The following is a 19,963-nucleotide window of genomic DNA, read 5'->3' as shown; positions in this document are numbered from 1 at the left end:
GAAGGACTATTATCTCCATTTACAGGTGGGGAACTGAGGCACACAGAGGCTAAGAAACTTGCCCAAGGTCCCAAAGGGTGCCTGTGGCAGAGCAGAGACTCAAACCCCACTCTCCTGAGATCCAGGCTAGTGCCCTAACCACTTTCCCATCCTTCCTCTCTTCAGTACGCACTACCAATCTCTAGTCCACACGCACCCACGCTGCTCAGAGCCCATTGCTGTTACCTGGGCGGCAAAGGTTCCCAGCACCACCGTACAGAAGATGGGATTCCGGAAGATGGCATCAAAGACGTTCCTCTCGCCATGAATCTTGCGAGCATTGATCTCGTTGAATAGCTGCATCATGACGAAGGTGTTGAAGACAATGGTGTAGTGTTCAGAGGGAGGCGAGTGCAGCGGCGCGTTCCGGCCACTGTCAATATCAAAGAACCTCTCGCCTACCAGACAGGAGGAGAAAGAGGAAGTTTGTGCGTTTTTTCCCCGCATAACATGGAATTTGAACTGACACTGCAGTACGAGCAGGGTTGTTGCAGCCGTGTTGGTCCCATGATTGGAGACAGAGAAAGCAAGGGGAGGTAATACCTTTTATTGGCTCATGGTTCCTACACATGCCTATCACCTCACTCAGCGCACTAAATGCTCCAATAGCAGCTCCAGACCATCACTACGCTCTCAAATGGACTCATAGAGGAAAACGATAAGACAAAAAACACTCCATCACCTGTGGGTGACCACTTTTCACAAAGCAATCACTCTGTATCAGTCCTCATCCTCAGAGGAAACCTGCACCATACCTTGAAAAGAGCCTGGCGTTTAAGTTCACTACTCTGCTAGACACTAAAAATCATGGACAGAATAGAAATACTGAATTTATGGCATATTATAACAATCTGTAACCCACTGACACCCGCCCCCACCCCGCTACTTCTCCCCACCCCGTCCTTCTCCACTCTATATCCCTCCAGTCAGAAACAGGCCACTTCACCTTGAATTGTCCCTTGAAATGTGGTAACTACTTCTGCTAAACAATCTGTTCCACCTCAAATTTAGCAGGGATGCTGAGGCTACGTGTACACTACAGATTACTTGGGTATAATTTATGTCACCCAGGGTGTGAATAATACACACCTCTGAGTGATGTGCACCAGTGCAGACAGCGCTGTTGGCAGGAGAACTTCTCCCATAGCTACCGCCTCTTGTGGAGGCAGGAGTCATTAAGCTGACTGGAGATCTCTCCCTCGTTGGCTTAGAGTCTTCACCAGAAGTGCACTGTAAGTGATATAGTGTAGACATAGCCTGAGGCAGTTTCCCAGTCCTTAAAAAGGGCTCTATGTAGCTTGAAAGCATGTCTCTCCCCAACAGAAGTTGGTCCAATAAAAGATAGGACCTTCCTCCACTTTGGCTTTCTAATTGCAGGAGGAGCTTAATTATGGAAACATAGGGGGATTGGACTAAGGGAACGTGGAGAAACAGATGCCTGTCTCAGTTAACATGACCAAGGGCACCAGAAAAATGCAGTGCAACATGGATAAGCCAGGCAGAGCCCATTCAGACACATGGGAGGATATGTCCCTGTGTTGGGCCCTACTGGAGGCACTGGAAGTCTTTAAACAGATGGGAATTTAATACCGGACAGGCAGCCAGAGATAGTCATGTCCTCCCTTCGTCCCAAGAGGATCATCATCAGCAGCTTCCTTCTCCGCCTCACGCTGCCCTCTGCCGTCCCCGACATGAAGCTGCCACCTTGGGGAGCTGAGCGCCCATTGGGTTCTCGGCCTACGTGCTGAGGCGGCCAAGGAGGGAGGCCATTCAGAGCAGGCAGTAGCCGTGGTTTGTATTGTGGATGCTGACTCACTTGGAATTAGACTGAGTCCCACCCAGCAGCCACTTGTAGTCACTGCAGAGCAGGGCCATAACTGAACTAATGACCTAGGCTTTTAATGTCCTATGGGCAATTACAAATCCCAGGAGCCAATCCATCTCTAGACGCAAAAAAAAAAAAAAAAAAGTGTTTATTTCATTAACCCTTTACTTAGTAGAGAGCTGAAAGAAGGAGCCACTTCCTTGGATACAGCGTGTGCTCTGCATCCAGTAGATTCTGGTGCAGACAATGTGATTCACTGAACTGGGGTCACTGTAGGTGGGCACCTTCCCAGCTTGATTAGATAGCAGCCTACATGGATTTACACCTCACTGGTTTAGAGATAGAGGGGGTGGCTGGTTTGGAGGTTCCCCCTCCCCTATGCCCTCATAGACTCACCTGCAAAAAGCAAAGTGAAGATGATGGTGAGCTGGTACACTGCGTGCCCCAGGATGTTCTTCATCATGGTGCGGGAGATCAGGGGCTTGTTGCGGCCGTACGGCCGGCGCAGCAGCAGGGACTCCGAGGGGGGCTCAGTGGCAAGAGCTAAGGACGCAAAGGTGTCCATGATCAAGTTCACCCACAGCATCTGGACGGCCTTCAGCGGAGAGTCCTGCAGAGGGAGAATAATCCCCCATGGAGAACGTGGTCTCTTCGCTCAATACATAAAACCACCACTGCCGCCTCTGCTGCTCTGTGGCTCCTCACCGGACGCTTTGCCATGATTATTTTAAACACAGCCTTCCCATCACAAATTACCATTATCTTCCCATTTGACAGAGATTAAATGACTTGCCCAAGGTCTCATGGTGAGTCAGCAGCCAAACCAAGGACTCCTAGATTCAAGTCCCATCCAGCTCTAACCACCAGGTTGTTGCCCAAGCCTCCTTACCTGTGTGATGCAGGCCCCTGTGAAAGCGACAATGACCGCCACCACGTTGACGGTCAGCTGGAACTGCAGGAACTTGGAGATGCTGTCATATACGTTGCGGCCCCACATCACTGCTTTGACGATGCTGGTGAAATTGTCGTCCGTCAGGATGATGTCTGAAGCCTCTTTGGCCACGTCAGTGCCTGCGATGCCCTTGAGGGAAAACAGAGTGGAGAAGAGGGTGGCGATGAGTCATAAGAACATAAGATCAGCCATACTGGGTCAGACCAAAGACACATCTAGCCCAACATCCTGTCTTCTGACAGTAGCAAGTGCAAAGTGCCTCAGAGAGAATGAGCAGAACAGGGAATCAACTGATCCATCCCGTCGCCCATTCCCAGCTTCTGGCAAACAGAGGCTAGAGACACCACTCCTGCCCGTCCTGGCTAATAGCCATTGATGGATCTGTCCTCCACAAACTTATCTAGTTCTTTTTGGAACCCTATTATAGTCTTGGTCTTCAAAACATCCTCTGGCAAGGAGCTCCACAGGTTGGCTGTGCATTGTGTGAAAAAATACTTCCTTTTGTTTGTTTTAAACCTGCTGCCTATTAATTTCATTTGGCGGCCCCTAGTTCGTGTGTTATGAGGAGTCAATAACACGTCCTTATTTACTTTCTCCACACCAGTCATGATTTTATAGACCTCTATCATATCCCCCCTAAGTCGTCTCTTTTCCAAGCTGAAAAGTCCCAGTCTTATTATTCTTGTCTCATATGGCAGCTGTTCCACACCCCTAATCATTTTTGTTGCCTTTTCTGAACCTTTTCCAATTCCAATATAGCTATTTTGAAATAGGGTGACTACATCTGCACGCAGTATTCAAGATGCAGGCGTACCTTGGATTTATATAGAGGCAATATGGTATTTTCTGTTTTATCATCTATCCCTTTCTTAATGATTCCTAACATCGTTTGCTTTTTTGAATGCCGTTGCACACCGAGTGGATGTTTTCAAAGAACTATTCACAATGACTCCAAGATCTTTTTCTTGAGTGGTAACAGCTAATTTAGACCCATCATTTTATATGTATAGTTGGGGGTCACTGGGAAAACTGTCCATCTCCCCACACCAGTGCTCGGCTTCTTTCCGGAGACAGGCCTGTTCCACAACGCCGACAAGCCTTGGAAGTTTGGATCCAGATCAGACTAGGACCGCCTCTATCTTTACAGGATACCCTCTATGCTTGGAACAGCTTCCTACGTCCCATGCACCAAGCGCCTTCCTTCCCATGTGGGGACAGCAGGCTGTCAGTTCTGGTGGTGGATCCCCTGCCAGCATCTTACTACACTGAGCCCACGTCCAGACTAACCCACGGCATCGGCGGGTTAAAATCGATTGCTCGGGGATCGATATATCGCGTCTAGTCTGGACGCGATGTATCGATCCCTGAGCACGCTTACATCGATTCCAGAACTCCATCAACCCGAACGGAGTTCCGGAATCGACACGGAGAGCCGCGGACATTGATGCCGCGCCGTCTTGACGGATGAGTACCTCGATTTTAGAAATTCGACTTCAGCTACGTTATTCACGTAGCTGAAGTTGCGTATCTAAAATCGATTTTAATACCCTAGTCTGGACGTGGCCTTAGTGCTGAAATGGAGCAGACTGCAATAGTAGTAATAATACTGCTGAGTACACAAACACTTTCCATCTGTAGATTGCAAAGCATTAGACAAAGGCAGCTCAGTGGCATCGCCCATGTCTTACAGAGGAACAAAATGATGTACATGGGAGGGGACGTAACTCGCTGAAGGTCACGCAGGTCAGTGGCAGAGTTGGAATAGAACGCTGGGCTCTCTCATCCTGGTACTGTGTCCTCAACACTGGGTCATGCTGCCTGCTGTTATACCTCAGTAAAGGAACAGAAGCATTTGGTTTAGGGTTGATTTGTCTCCAAACTGAGGCTTTACAGTGGTGGGTGCATAGAATATTAAACCATCTTGTGACTCCCTCCTTGAGCCCTTGGCATGCTGCTGCCCTAACAAGAGGCTTGTGAGCCGTTAGAGGTTAATGCTATGGCTAATAGCCACACAAAGTGGCTTAAAAGTAGCTGCTTCCCCTCCATCCTTTTTGCTAAACATTCATACAAACAGAGACCATTGGGATTCAGAGGTGCTCGCTCTCTCTCTCTCTGGTAGAGCTCCAGAGGAATAGATGGGCTTCCCCCCCCAAATTACACTCAATATAGTTAATTTGCTAGTAAAGGTCTCTGAGGATTACTCTCCCTTGTGTTTGTCACCTCCCCCTGCTCCTCTGGTCTTCATTTAGACTGTAATCCAGCAATAAGCACCAAGCGGAGGTGGACCGCTGTGACTGCAGTCTCTCTGGGGCACAGACTCCCTCTGTTTGCTTTGCAAAGCGCCACCCACATCTAAGGCACTATACAATGGGTATTTAAAAGTGATTAGGCTGCAATAATCAGTAGTGGGCACCAGATGGCGCTCAGTTTGCACAGATGCTACCATTGCCAGGAGAGGTGTGACGTGGGAGCCGCTTAACCATTTTCCCTAATGTTCTCTGCTGGGTCCTGTTGAGCCTGGGTATTGGGAGATTCTGTCCCTAGCTGTGAATTCCCTGGTTTTGGTAGGAGAGCAAACGTGAAATTGAATTTTAACTATGTTGTTTGTTTCCCAGTCTCCAGAGTCCATATTCAGAGAGATGCAGTAAGGGGCCCTTAGTTTCCTGTTCCTGTGGGAAAGTCTATCCCCAGACTGCAGCAGGGCAACCATTCTTTTCAATTCTCAGCACAACATTCAGCCCCAAAAGGACCAGTCACCAGATTTCAGCACCCGATCCAGTCACCTCTCCAGTTGTGGAACTCCCATGTCCAGCATGCAGATTCAAGACCTTAGTTTTAGCCAGCGATCAAGTCCATTGCTTGGACTAAATCAATGAGTGAGAGAAAGACAGAAAATGTTGATGTTGCAGGGGCTCTAGAGGATTCAGTAGGACTGCAAACCTATTAAAATCCAAGGTCTGCAAAACGGCTTCCAACATATCTTTGAAAAAAAAAATTCATAAAGGAATTTGTTTGTTTAAACATACACACATTCCTCTGCAGTGGCTGCAACCCAAACTCTGCAACCTTATGCTAGTGTACCACAACCTGAACATAAAATGGACTACAAACAAGGGGAAACGACCAGTCTATTTTCATGGTTTCATTTGAAAGAAATGCAAAAAAGTAGGCAGTGTTAACAGCAAAGAGAACTAGATTTTCAAATTCTTTCTGGGTAAATAAGCTAATGCATTAATCAGAAAGATAAGTAAGATCTCAGGCTGTTTATTTTAAGTCTAGGTCAGTAACTCCAGGCCTGGGTCCTTTAAGCCAGGCTCCTAAATACACGTGGCTGATTTGCAGAGGTGCTCAACATCCACACCTACCACTGTCCCACACGTCTATGAAAACCAGGCTATGTTTATTCAGGTGCCTATGTATGGGTTTAGGACATTAGCTTTCAACAGCCACATTTGAAAGTTAAGGCCATGATTCTTAACCTAACAATATCCCTTTAAGAATGTAAAAGGAGGGAGGGTCTGTCTTTAAGCCAGGATAAGACGACTGTTTCTCGGTACGGGATATTTTCCAGGGCCTTTGTGGCAAAAATCCTATAGCACTTAATACAAAATTATCACCTCCTTGCAAAATTTTTGAACCATCTTATGGAATTTAATAGAGATTTTTATAGCAGGGATAAAAGTCTATAGGATGATTAAAATGATCTCTTCTATTACATCCTGTGTGCCTTTGAGTGATTCCTATACCACATAAAGGTTTTAATTCCTCTTCAAATCCATAGGATGTTTCCTAACAATGCAGCACACAGAGAAAGACCCATGTTCTTCCATACCATAGCAAATCCAACATCAGCTTTCTTCAAGGCTGGGCCATCGTTGGTCCCGTCCCCAGTTACCGCCACCACCTGCCGTCGCTCTCCGACAGTGCTGTCAATAATTCCTGAAACACAGAGACAGGGTTCAAAGGAAACAGGCCCCAGCATGGGCTCCTCGCACAGATGGAGCTGCACTGGGTAGCAGTTGGCTTGGGAATCATTAGATCTGCACAAAGTGGCAACGATACAACAGTGGCACGTCTTCTCTTAATGCAGACACCTGTCAGCCACTGAATATTGCAGGGCTGCCTCTCTCCTTGGGGACTGGCACTGTTTTAAGACTCATCCAGCATCTCTTCTGGCAGGGGTGCTGGAACTATTTATATGGGGGAGAGGGGGTGCTGACAGCCATTGAACCGAAGTGTCAACGCTGTATTCATGAAGGAAACCACTTCAAGCCAGGGGGTGCAGCTGCACCCCCAGCACCTCCAGTTCCAGCACCTATGGCAGGATACTGCTGATACTTCACCTTCCAGATCACCTTCCCTGCAAGGATCTCAGTTCTTAAGTGTTACTGCCCCCCCTAGGAAGATGATCAGCACCAATTAGCCTTGTTATACACATGGGGAAAAAATGTGAGGCACAAGGGACGATGGGGGGAAAAACCATCTTGCTCTAGGTCACAGTGAGTCAATGGTAGAGCTGGGAAAAGAACACAGGCGCCCTGGCTCGATGTTCCATATCCTGCGGGCATTTGTGCAGGAGCACGTGTGCTGGCTCTCCGGCTGCCCTTACCTTTCACAAGCGTATGCTTATCCGTGGGGGAGGAACGGGCCAGGACTCGAAGCTTGGGCCAGACTTTATCCAGCTGCTCTTGCTCCACCTGCAGGACCAACCGAGAGAGACGTTGAGTCGGTCACCTGGCCAGGCAGGCATTTGAAAACTAGAGCCAAGTGAATCATTGATTACTCGATTTGCTGGCCGAAAAGAAAAACTGAAAAACAAACTATTCAGTGTGGGTCCAAAAGGTTTAGTTTAGTTTTCAGGTGTGGAGTTTTTTTCCCCTACCTCGATTTCAAAACAAGTCAAAACGGTTCATTTAGCAAAAATATTCAATTAAAATAGTTTTGACTTTTTCCAAAAAGTTTCCCTCCTTTTCCCCCCTAGCTGAAACGATAGGCAGAATTTGACCCAAACACTTGGACAGTTTCGATCAACCCAAAACAGCATTTTTCAGTGAATAAACTAGTCACTGAAGAATTTTGTCCAGCTCTATTGAGAGCAAAGGATCATTCAGTAGGGAAGGATGGGGAGTGAGGACTGGATGTTCCCTTCACCTCAACTCAACTGTTTCTCCCACAGCATGTCTAGAGCCCAGGCATCCTCCAGGGCTCACCAGTCTCTGGCCAAGCTGGCTAGGAGCCCCAGCTGATGCTAGCTGAGCGGACAGGTCTCTACGACAGGCACTCGAAGCATTAAAAACCCAGCTAGGTCCAGCTCAGTTTTGGTCCAAGAGGCCACGTATTAGGCAGGAGCAAGAGGCTACCTCCATATGCTGCACTTCCAGGTCTATGGTTCGGCAGCAAGCTTTGTCAGCAGGCTATGCTTCTGAAGATGCCCCTAGAGTCTACTGTCCAGGACCCTGAGGGACTCATACAGAGGCAGGGTCTCTTATCTGTATTCCTACCTCTCCCTTCTCATTCCGGATGAGCCGGTTGAACTCCTTGCCCTCCAGGCACAGGAAGTCCTCCCCGGGCAGCAGGATGCCGCATTTAGTAGCGATGGCGCGGGCGGTGTTGATGTTGTCACCTGTCACCATGCGGACGGTGATGCCAGCACGTTGACACTTTAGGATGGCCTCTGGCACCTAAGGGCAAGGTCAGAGAGAGACACTGTGGGGAAGAGACACAGACTGGAAAAAGAGGAGCTGGGGAAAAACAAACCCATAGGGTCAGACAGACTCAAGGAGCCCCACCTGGGCAGCATGAATGGAAGGACACACTAGCAGCTGTGATACAGCAGGAGGCTTTCCTAGGAATGAGTGGCAGCGGCAGATTAAGGCAGGATTGCTGGAATTCTGGCCAGCAGTGAGCCAGGGCAAACTGAAGAGCAGTGTCTGGGAAAGTTGGGTGCATGAGGGAGCTGGGGATGGGAAGAGCCCATCCAGGGAGAAGGTCCAGGGGATGAAGATAAAGGAGCCCAGTGTGGGCCTGAGAGATGTTTTGAGGGCATTGGAGCAGGAGGTTCATTCGAGTTTTGGTGAATTCAGGCCTCCCTTGGTCCCAATACACCGCTGGGCTGGGCCAGGCCGGCCACTGACAGCAGGATCACGCAGAGGAATGCTGCGTGGGGTGGAAGGCTCAGGGCAGCCTGGGAGGAAGTCCCCAGATGGTGGAATCCCCAAGAACCAAAAAGCAAGAAGAACTAGAGTTCTGCTTCTACATCTTGTCCTCCAAGCCCAAGGCTGATTCGGCACTGGCCCCCTGGAGTCAAGAACCAGGCAGCGGCTAACTTGAGGGCAGGGCAGAGAGTCTCCATCTTGCTCTACAGAAGCAGGGAGGTGAAACATGGTGACTTGGGTCTGTGGAGCCTAGATGCTGTGGTGAAGGGCACTTTAGAAGAACAGAGAAGCACTGGAGCTCCATCGTACCAGGCTGCACGCAGGGGCCTCAAGTTACTGAGAGTTTGGCAGGAACCAGCTCACTTCTAAGCTCGGTGTAGGAGGCACTGGCTGAGCGGTTATGAACCAAGGAGCTGGTACTCTCCACGGCTCAAGGAGGTCTGTTCAGAGCCATTCTTGGAATTGGCCATGGTGCTGTTCTTCTACTGCCCCCAAGGAGACGTAATCTTATTGCCTCCTCCACAGTGCTGAGGAACCTCTGGTGCTGAGGTACGGATGAGCAATCCAATCAAGATGTGGGATGTTTTATTTCTCCTGCTGAGCAGGATGGCATGTTGACAGTAGCCCGGGCCTCTCCTGGCCTGACATCTCCAGCTGCAGCAGCACATCACTGCACACATCACTGCACAGACAGAACGAGACTGAGAGAGTGTGTGTGTGTGTGTGTGTGTGTGTGTGTGTGTGTGTGTGTGTGTGTGTGTGTGTGTGTGTACATTACTGAGAAATCAGCAAATTGAATCATGGCCTCCAGAGCTGGTGCAGACTGGGCATCTGTAATGCGATTCCCGAGCCCAGATACTTCAATGTCTAATTAGGGAAAGACGAGAGCAAGAAAGGCTCCAAAATGTAATCAAGAGGCAGGCATGGGACTGCTTATTGCGTTAGCCTAGCGGTCTGTCTGTCACACCCGGGCGAGCCGTGAGAAAGAACAGGGAGGAAGCAGCAGGTGGGCATCACTGGGGAAAACAGGTTCCTGTAAAAGGTACTCTCTCACCCTATGGGGCAGCAAATCAGTTCTCCCCCAAGTAACCTTTCACCTGTGGCACTCTCCGCCTGGCTTCTCTGCAACCTCTGGCAACACACCCTTCCCCTGGACATTGGTACTGGAGAAGCGCTTGCACCCAGACACTTTGCAGGGATAGGCCTGCCACCGGTGTCCAGTATACAGGCAAGGCAGGGAAGTGCACAACCCAGGCACGTGGAGTGCTCCAAATAGTGGCATAGAGTGAGGGCACCTCAGGAGTTAGCACTCACACATGGCATAGGGACCACAGGACATCTCTGTGGGGTGCTGATGCCCATCCACTTCTCTGAAAGGACAATCACTCCATAGCAGCGGCATAACAAGGGGCACAGGGCTCATGCCCACAGCAGGGTGGGGAAGGGACACACAGCCAGCAAAGCAGCCGAACGGCTGGCGTCAAGGTGATAAAAGGGCGTTGTGGTACCTCTGGCCGGACAGGGTCCTCTATGCCGACCACAGTGATACAGGCCAGGTCAGACATGATCTCGTTCTCGCTGTCCCAGTTAGGCTCGGCGTCAGCAGGAAAGTCGCGGAAAGCCAGGCAGATGGTGCGCAGCCCCTGGCATGCCATCGGCTCAATCACCTTCTTCACCATCTCATCCCGGTCCTTCACCTTGAATACCCGCAGGTCCCCATTCTTGTCCAGGATCTTTGTGCACCTGCACAAGGCAGAGGTTTCAGAAGTTAACGGAGAGACGGCTTGGCATCTGCAGACTAACTAGAGAGGCAAGCCTCCAAGCACCAACCACACAGCAGAAGAAGCTGCGCCACAGAGATTTTGCAAGCCACTTTCATCTGTCAGTTAGGCATGAACCCCAAGAGTTTTCTGGTGAGCCCACAGAAAGAAAGAGGTGGATGCTTCCTTCCCTGAACAAGCCTAGATTCTCTGGGCTGCAAAGCTGGGCTGGGAATCTCTCTGGAACACACTCCCTACCCCACGTACGGCACTACCTGGCTGCAGACACCACCGCAGCTTCTTGCCTAGCATTTTGGCTGCCACGAGCACAAAGGCAGCAGAAGTGACAAAATACTTACTCAGCAAATATGTCCATCTCCCTCCCAAAAGGTTCCACTTGAGCCCCGATTAACATATTGTATCTTATACCAGGCAACTGAGGATGAAGCCACGGGGCTGTCTTGCACGGGGCAATGCTCTTATAATGCTCAGAGAACTTTTCACCTCACTAGGTGCTACCCAAAGCTTTCCCACAGGCAGTGTGTCCTAGTGGAGAGTGCACTGGACCAGGACTTGGGAGACTAGGGTTCTATTCCCAGTCTGCTTGGTGACCAATCCAGTCACATCTCTCTGGGCCTCAGCTTCCCCAATCTGTAAAATTAGGATAATGATACTGATCTCCTTTGTAAAGTGCTATGACAGCTACAGATGAAAAAAAAAAAAAGCGCTACAGAAGAACTAGGGATTATTATTCTCTGTTCTAAATATACGTCCACAAAAGAGATCTCTCAGCAAAGTCCCCTCCCCTCCCCACTGAAATCCCTCCCCCCAATGCTGGGTTCATTCTGGGAAGGGCACCCCAGACCATTAGTGGCCTGTGGAGCACAGCTGGAGAACTTGCATTCAGAAGCACCACTACTGGCTCCAACAGGGGACTGGGCTTACTCAGCAATGTAGGAGGGGAGGGTAGTTACTTGCGTAGGATGATCTCAGAGGCCCCTTTGCTGTACATGCGGAAGCTGCCATCCGAGTTTTTCAAGACCGTGCTCATGGATTTGCGCACCGAGTTGAAGGTGTAGACCTTGTAGAGCTTCTCCTCTGGCACCTCGTTCCGAACCGCCTGGTAGTCTTGCTTCAAATCCAGGACGAAGCCCAACAGGGAGCACTCCGTCTTGTTTCCCACTTGCCGCGGGAGGCCCCCTTCCTTTTCCGGTGGCTAAGAAGTTCCCAAAGTGGGCAGAAAAGGGGGGAATAAAAGTCAGTAAAATCTTCCCAGCCAGGCCTGCCGAGGTGGGGAAGGGGGAGGAGTTGGAAGTCTGATCTGCAGGGATAGAATGGATGTTGAATTTTTTAGATTGTGATCAGCAGGGTCCAGAGTTAATGCACCAAGATGAACTGGTGTAGATTCCACTTCTTAGAGCCCCAGAGCCAGAGCCAGATCCTCAGCTAGTGCACATCAGGATAGCTCCACTGTGGTCAATCCCAGCCCCTGTAAACCCCAGCTGAGGACCTGGCCCATTGTTTCAGACTCTCTGCATGCACCATCACGTATGGGACGGTGCAAGGTGACAGAAAGTCACAGATTCTAAGGGAAAAATGGACCATTGATCATCTAGTCCAGCGGTCGGCAACCTTTCAGAAGTACTATGCCGAGTCTTCATTTATTCACTCTCATTAAAGGTGTCGCGTGCCAGTAATACATTTTAATGTTTTTAGAAGGTCTCTTTCTATAAGTTTATAATATACCACTAAACTATTGTTGTATGTAAAGTAAATAAGGTTATTAAAAGGCTTAAGAAGCTTTATTTAAAATTAAAATGCAGAGCCCCTCAAACTGGTGGCCAGGACCCAGGCAATGTGAGTGCCACTGAAAATCGGCTTGTGTGCCACCTTTGGCATGCGTGCCATAGGTTGCCTACCCCGATCTAGTCTGACCTCCTGCATAACAGGGGCCATTACTTCCCATTTGAACTAGATCCTCTGACCAGCTGTGTAGAGGACACAAAGGGTGCTAAGCTGGTCTTAAATCCTTGTTCATCAGGGACTAGATCTTATATGCCATCCCCCATATCCTATCACAGCTCCGTGTTTTTCCCTGTGCTGTTCCTTTGGATGTTCACCAGCCAGCTAAGCTCTGGAAGGGGCTAGAAGCAGTACTGTTGAAGTAGCAGAGGAAGGACAACTCACCAGGATCTTGGACGTGTAGGCTGAGTTGATGGCGACGCTATTGACGATGAGGTCTAAGACCTTGGGCAGGATGGCTTCGGGGTCGGGGATCTGCCGATAATGGGTGTCGCCCACGTAGGCCTGCACCACGGTCATGCGGTTCATGGTGAGCGTGCCTGTCTTGTCAGAGCAGATGGCCGTAGCGTTGCCCATGGTCTCGCAGGCGTCCAGGTGCCTCACCAGGTTGTTGTCCTTCATCATTTTCTGCAGCGGGGCACAAGACAGGCAGTGAAAGTGTTAAGAGGCAGGTAGGCTTCTCCCCACCTGTGTCTTCACAGGGTGCACAGCCATGCTTCGCACCCCACAGACAGGCAGATCCTGAAGCCAAGGGCACTGGGAACACAGAGGAACTGGGGGGCCGTGGGCCTCTGCACTCAGCGTCACCTCAGCGAGGGATACCATCTCTGTAGGGCCAGCAAAACACCCCCGCGCCCTCCCAGATTCACTCTGGGGCTCTCCACTGGCTTGGCAGGAAGCATTATTGCCACATGCATCTCCAGCAGTGCTGGGCCAGGCTCCTGGCTTACTTAGAATGAGGGGAAGAGAAAGTTTGTTTGGGAGAACAGGACACTGGGCAGGGGAATAGCAGCGGAGTGATTGAGAGTCCTTTTCCCCACCCGGCAGCTAACACGGCTCAGCGCTGGCCCCATTGTACAACAGATGGGAAAAAACAGGCCTCTGCTTCCTCTGCTCCTGGCCTTCCTGTGGGGAGGAGAGCCATCCCCAGCTGCACTCTGCCCCACCAAGCCCTTCTAGCCATAGTGACCGCAGCGCTCCCTCTGTATGCCTTGGTGAAGATGGGCACCCACTTCTGTCCTCTGCAAACAATCCCCCTACCCCAGCCTTCTGGAGAGAGGAACAACCCATGTCCTTGTGGTGAACAGAGTCATCCAACCATTCCCCGCCCAGGCTGGGGCCTCACCTTGACTGAGTAGGCCAGGGAGATGGTAACAGCCAGGGGCAGGCCCTCAGGCACGGCCACCACCAGCACAGTGACGCCAATGATGAAGAACTTGACGAAGTACTGGATGTAGATGGGGGTGCACTCCGCCAGCCAGGGCCTGCGCTGCACCGCAAAGGTGTCGATCACAAAATACAGCACCAGGATGATGACCGTGATGGCCGACATGATCAGTCCTAGAGGAGGAGACAGGTGAGAGGCCAGTGGGACCTGTAGCGATGCCCCCGACCCCCGCAATAGGCACCTGCACACACACTCCTAGGCTGGGGATCGAGATGGGAAAGCCGCTCTGAAAGGAGTTTCTTGGAGCTCTGCTTCCCCGGGCCTTGAACCTGCTGAAGCGACCTGTGCAGAACGAGCTCCAGGGGCTCTTTGCCTGTGTGTCCATCCACACCTAAACCTGCCCCGGCATTTCAGTGTGTTCACAAGAGGGTCTCTGATCTCATGGACTCCCAGGGCTGGACTAGCCAAGGGGCTGCAGGTGAAAATGGAGGTGCATTAGCAGAGCTAGGTGGAGACCTCGGACTAGACTATGGCAGGGAAGAGCTGGAATTCAGGACTTAGGGGCATGAGCAGAGATAGGCCTGGGAAGTCCCCAAGCCAGCAATAGCAGGGGGTACTGTTGGGATGAAGGGGCGTCAGCAAAGCCGAGTGTGGGGATCCAAGGCTGGAATAACAGGACGTGCTGCAGGTTAGGATTGAGGGGCTGCAGCAGAGCCAGCTGAGGGACCATCTCACACCGTGCCAGTCTCTAGCCAGCGTTGTCTGTCCCTCGCGGTTACAGCCAATACATCTAGCGAAACATCCTGCCACTGCTACATCACTGGGAAGAAGCCCAGTGTGGGGCTGTCCAAGAGCTGAGATCCACCTCATCCATGCTCACCTGCCTTCCCAATCTGCACCGCCAGAACGGTGAGCTTCCCTGCAGCACCGATTTCTCCTTCTTCGGGACCTTCACCTTCTCTTCTCCTTATCCTCATTCCTCCACCCTTCCTGGCTCTTCAGGGGCTGGATCTCCAGGGCCACGCCATCCTGAGTTTTAGCTACACCCCAGGGGCAAAAGAGACACAATGGGTGAGTGGGAGGCGCAGCGGGGGAAGCTTTTGACGCCATTGACAGAGATGGAGGAGGGAAAGAGAGAGAGAGAGAAAGAAACCTAGAGCAAAAAAGACTCCCCTAGCCCCCACAGGCAAACACTAAGGTTAAAGCCTACACAGTCCCAGGGAGCAGGTGCCTGGAACAGCTCATGGGATCTGCTCACTTGCCCTCCCAACCCCACTTTCCAGGTAAGGAAAAAACGTCTCTACTTGACTACACCGGGGGAGGAAGGACAGCCTTAGTAGGGTATGAGACTCCTGAGTTCTATTCCCAGCTTTGCCAGTGACTCTGATAGGGTGGGCTTGGGCAAGAGTCCCTTCACTGCCTCGTGACTCAGTTTACCCATCTGTGAAATACAGCTGACAATACTTACCTTACAGGGTTGCATTAGGAGACTTAATTCGCTAAGTGTTTGTAAAGCCCTTTGAATACAGGAGCATCAGAATGGCCAGGCTGGACTGGATTACAGGATAATCCAGGATCCGCTCGCCCACAGTGGCCAGCAGCACAAACTACTTCGGAAGAAGGTATAGGAACCCCTACAGTAGGGCATTATGGAATACATTAAAGTTTCCTCCTAACCCCCAGTGGAGGCTGCTTGATGCCCTGAAGCATGACAGTTTAGATCCCTTCCAAAAACACTTGGTCATCTTTAATCCTAAATTTTATAACTCCAGATAATTAACATCCATATGCATGTTCTGTACTTTCTGGAATCCTGCTAAGCACTTCACCTCCAGGAGATTGTGGCAATGAGCTCCATAAGCTATTTCCCTTCCTCAGCTCCCCTGTTCTATACACATGCCAAGGATGATCTCTTTAATGCCTTCATGGAAGCTCAGCGGGAGTCACTTTACGCAGACAGCATTCGAGGGGATAGAATGGAGGGGAGGGAAGTTTGAGGATTGGGGGTGGAGACTGAAGCATTAATGCGGAGGAGTGAACCGGCTCCTTTACCCTCAGCCCTCTGTGATCCAGCCCAAAAATGTCTTTAGGATCCTTAAGACATAAAAAGGCCAAATCCTCGGATAGTGCAGCCGGATATAGCTTCTCCCCAGGTCTATAGAGCTCCGCTGGCCTACACTTGTTCAGTGTTTGAACCCAAAGAGCACCAACAAAACAAAAAGTTGTGTGTGGGCAGGGGAGGGAGGATGAAGACGAGTAGAAAACCCCACAAAAATAATGGAAGTTATTTGCTTCATCTCAATTCTTGTTCTTGGGTTTAAAAAAAGCCAAACGACAACTCAGACAAGCCGTGGTTCACATACGGACCCAACTCTGGCTGTTTCAGAACAGATTCCCCTTTCTAGCCTCCACCACCAAAGTGTTATGGATTCAGAAGAACTCACGGTTGCTCCAAAATTGTGACCTCCATGGTTAGGACTTTCAGACAGAACAGAAATGGGGAAAGGAGGGAACAACAGAAACAAAAAACCAGAACACCCACAAACCCAAAACAACCCAACATGTCAGATTGGAAGGAAGGAAACGTAAACTGCTGAGAGGAGAGAGAGAGAGAGAGAGAGAGGTGGAGAAACAGACAGGTGCAGAAATGGGCTTCCTCTACACAGCCTGGAAAGAACACTGTGAGAAACATACTGGAGAAGTAGACGCTCACTTTGATTCAAAAAGGCCATGAAAAGAACAGGGTGTAACAGTTTCACAGGCCAAACCCACCACTGATCCAGGTCCAAACTTGGGGGAGGGGAGCAGCACTTCATGCTCATAGACTAAAACCCCATCCCCACCACCTATTTGCCACGGAGCACTCTCCTCACTAGATTCCACGTCCCCATTCATCCCGGAACAATTGAGGGAGGAACCACTAGCTGCTGTGCTGTGGAACAATCCCATGCAGTCAATTTCCTGCTGGCACAAGGTCGCAGTGGAAACTGACATCCCAGATCAGAGACGGCAGAACCATCCAGGGCAGATTTGGTCCCAAACGGTCTATGTCTAGGCTGATGTTAAGCCTCCCTGAATAATGGGGCTTCCCCCTTCCACTCTCCCACAGATTTCAATGTGCTGCTGTTTGTCTTCCTCCCAGAAGAGGACAGGCCACCACATGGGGCACAGAAACAACCATCATCCCCCCATCACAGCACCAATGGTGGGGAAAAAAACCCAAACCCTTTAAATCAGAACCCTAAAATGACAGCAGAGGGCGCTGCAACTCCAGCAGCACAGATCTGGGGTTTGAGGCTGGCCTCTAGTTAGACGGGATGCTTGGGGGTCAGGGTAAAGGAAGTGTGGAGGTTAGCACTGTGGGGACTGTTACACCCTCCTCTGGGACAACAAGGCGAGATTCCCGCTGCAGCGGCGAAGAGCACAGACTCATGGGAAGAAGGAAGGAGGAATGCTTGGTAGTTAGTGTGGTGCTGGTTCAAAGGATGGAGAGGCTGGTTACCTTTGTTGCGATTTTCAGGGGCTCCTGCTTTTTTACCTGTTCAGACAAAGAGAAAAAGGGTGGAGTGCTGAGCACACGGTTCTTCACATCAACGTCCCTGCCGGCAGGACACACCCTGGGTGCTCTCTACACTGCACTCACACAGCGGGAATCCCACACAGCTGCTGAGCTCCACATAACTGGCCATGACTCAGGAGATCAAAAGTGCCACCCACCCATAAAAGCCAATGGGGATTTCTCCTGCCAGGTCTCAGACCTCCTCTCCCTGATGCTGGAAGAAGCATTTAGCCATAGCACAGAGGAAGTCGCTGCCAGAGGAAGGCTGGTCTCGTGGATAAGGCACTGGGGTAGGACTCAGGAGCTCTGGGCTCAGCTCCCTGCTCTGCCACAGACTCCGCGTGACCTTGGGCAAGTCTCTTCCATCTCCCTGTGCCTCAATTTCCAGTCTGAAATGGAGAATATACTACTTCATTTCTTCCATCTGTGGTCTCATCTCTTTAGTGTATGAGCTTGTCATGAGTGGGGCTATCTATGTGTTTGTACAGCACCTAATACAAAGGGAACCTGATCTCAGCTGGGGCCTGCAGGTGTTGCTAGACAGAACTTAAGGCCAGCTTAAAAGGGACCATTGTGATCATCAGACCTGCAGAACACAGGCCGGAGATCCACACGCTGATTTCTGCATCAAGCCCGTAATTCCCATTCGTCTAAAAACTGCTCCAGCTCAGACTACCCATCTGGATTGCCACAATACAAGTAACAATGAAACAGTCAGACTTAGTTTGGAAGCTCCTTGGGGCAGGAACTGTCTCTGTTTTGTGAATGCTCAACTCCGAGCACAATGGGCCCTGACTAGGACTACGGTCCCTGGGTGCTACTGCGATACAAACAGTAACAAGAAGCCAAGAGCTGTTGGGAACGAATCTGCATTGCAGGACGGAGGGGCTTTGCCTGGTGGGCTTAAAGTTGGATTATTTTTCCAGACAACCCCCTGCCCAGTGACGTGGAGAGAAATGGTCCCCAAGAGACAACACTCTTGGCCCACCCATCCCCTGCTTTCAACATCCGGGGACAGCACCGGATGTCAAGCACAGTCAGCAAACGCTACAGCCCGGGGACAGGGGAAATGCCAAGCGACTTTCAGGAAGCAGAATAAATAAGAAGTTGGGTGCCACTTCCTGAGACAGAGGGAACAGCTTCAAAAGTGAGACAGAAGACTACTCCCTGAGCAAGAGGAGCGATTCTCTGGAGATGGGAGATACAGGATTGTCTGGCTAGTGGGAGGGGAGATGAACGACTGCCTCTCCACTCGCTCTGTCTTGTCCTCTTTAATCCTTCTGAAAAGCACTGTCCATTAGCAGCCCTTCTCTAAGGGAGATGGCGGAGAGCTCATCATCTGATCCCTTTTACTAATCCCCAGATGGTTTGCCAAAGCGGATCGAGAGCACAAACGCCTGTTCTGCAAACCGCGAGAGAGGGGGAGCATTGGGCTGCTTTGATAAGCCACGTACCTTCTGCCACTTACACCCGGGCCTCTACCAGGAAGCACGGGAACACCAGACACACTTTCAGAAGCTGGAATCCTTAGCTAGTGTACATTGATGTTGATCCATGGACTCCCATAGACCTAAACTGATTTACACCAGCTGAGGATCTGACTCCCTGTCTGGTTTCTGTTTGGTGGCAAAGCCCAGGGGCTTGAGCGACATCGCAATCTGCTAGGCAATGAAAGCACAAGGGCACGATGCACCACACAGGCTTCTCTTCCAGCTCAAACCCTCCAGCCCCATTTTGTACCTAGCCTCTTCTAGTCATTGGCCAGCAGAGTCACTTGTCCTGAGGCAGGACAAACAATACAAAATAAATAATTAGAAGGTGGGGAGTGGGAGGAGTTTTAGACGGTCTACATGGGAGCCCAGCCACTCTCCCCATAGACCCCAGCTCCTAAGATGGGGCTCCCCCAAAGCACAGTGATGCTTTGCCTATATGCCCAAAGCCAAGTCTGGTCCAACAAGCTGGCAGGGCTGCTGAATTGCCTGCATGGAGACATGCTGCTGCGAAGGCCATCATGCCACGATGCTGCATCGCAAGCCCCCCTCACCCCCCGCAAACAAGCTCCAGGCTCTTTCGAGCACCGTGTAAACCCCAAAGTGAGTGGGGAGTGGCTGGATCATCTCGGAGCCCCAGAAAGGAGGCGGCACAGTTCTGAGCCATCTGTGATCGGTATGGATCGGGGTGGAATAAGCAGCAAGACATCGGAGTGGCAGGGCAGTGTTTGGATTCTGGCACAGTCGGTTCTGTGTAGGTGAGCGACGCAGCCTGACAAGATGTGCCCACTTCACCCTGTGGGCACACACTGCATCCCTCCTCCCCCCCACAGAGTGCAGTCAGCCTTCAGAACACCAGGAGTTCAGACAGCAGCACTGGGATCACATCACTGCAAGGGGCTTATGAGCGACCTGGAGCCAGCGAGTGGACAGAGCAAAGGGCTGAACCCTCTAACTGCAAAGCCCCACAGCTCTTTCCTGGGGAAAATGGGT

The 19,963-nt window shown here is 50.8% G+C and overlaps 1 protein-coding gene across 1 annotated transcript in view; it reads right to left on the bottom strand.

Moving 5' to 3' along the window:
* Window positions 1–19,963, bottom strand: part of ATP2B4 (ATPase plasma membrane Ca2+ transporting 4) — a 107,905-nt gene that overhangs the window by 19,058 nt on the left and 68,884 nt on the right. The window contains 14 exon segments of the mRNA XM_030561479.1: window positions 226–437; window positions 2,261–2,474; window positions 2,754–2,945; window positions 6,649–6,755; window positions 7,426–7,513; window positions 8,318–8,497; window positions 10,480–10,714; window positions 11,706–11,947; window positions 12,919–13,161; window positions 13,880–14,094; window positions 14,802–14,843; window positions 14,846–14,881; window positions 14,884–14,961; window positions 17,424–17,459. Of these exon segments, the coding sequence (XP_030417339.1) occupies window positions 226–437; window positions 2,261–2,474; window positions 2,754–2,945; window positions 6,649–6,755; window positions 7,426–7,513; window positions 8,318–8,497; window positions 10,480–10,714; window positions 11,706–11,947; window positions 12,919–13,161; window positions 13,880–14,094; window positions 14,802–14,843; window positions 14,846–14,881; window positions 14,884–14,961; window positions 17,424–17,459 (2,120 nt within the window).

The sequence above is a fragment of the Gopherus evgoodei genome, chromosome 4 (genome assembly GCF_007399415.2).
Source record: "Gopherus evgoodei ecotype Sinaloan lineage chromosome 4, rGopEvg1_v1.p, whole genome shotgun sequence".
Taxonomy (NCBI): domain Eukaryota; kingdom Metazoa; phylum Chordata; order Testudines; family Testudinidae; genus Gopherus; species Gopherus evgoodei.
Note: the sequence above shows the minus strand (reverse complement) of the source record. Positions and strands in the feature narration are given on the sequence as shown.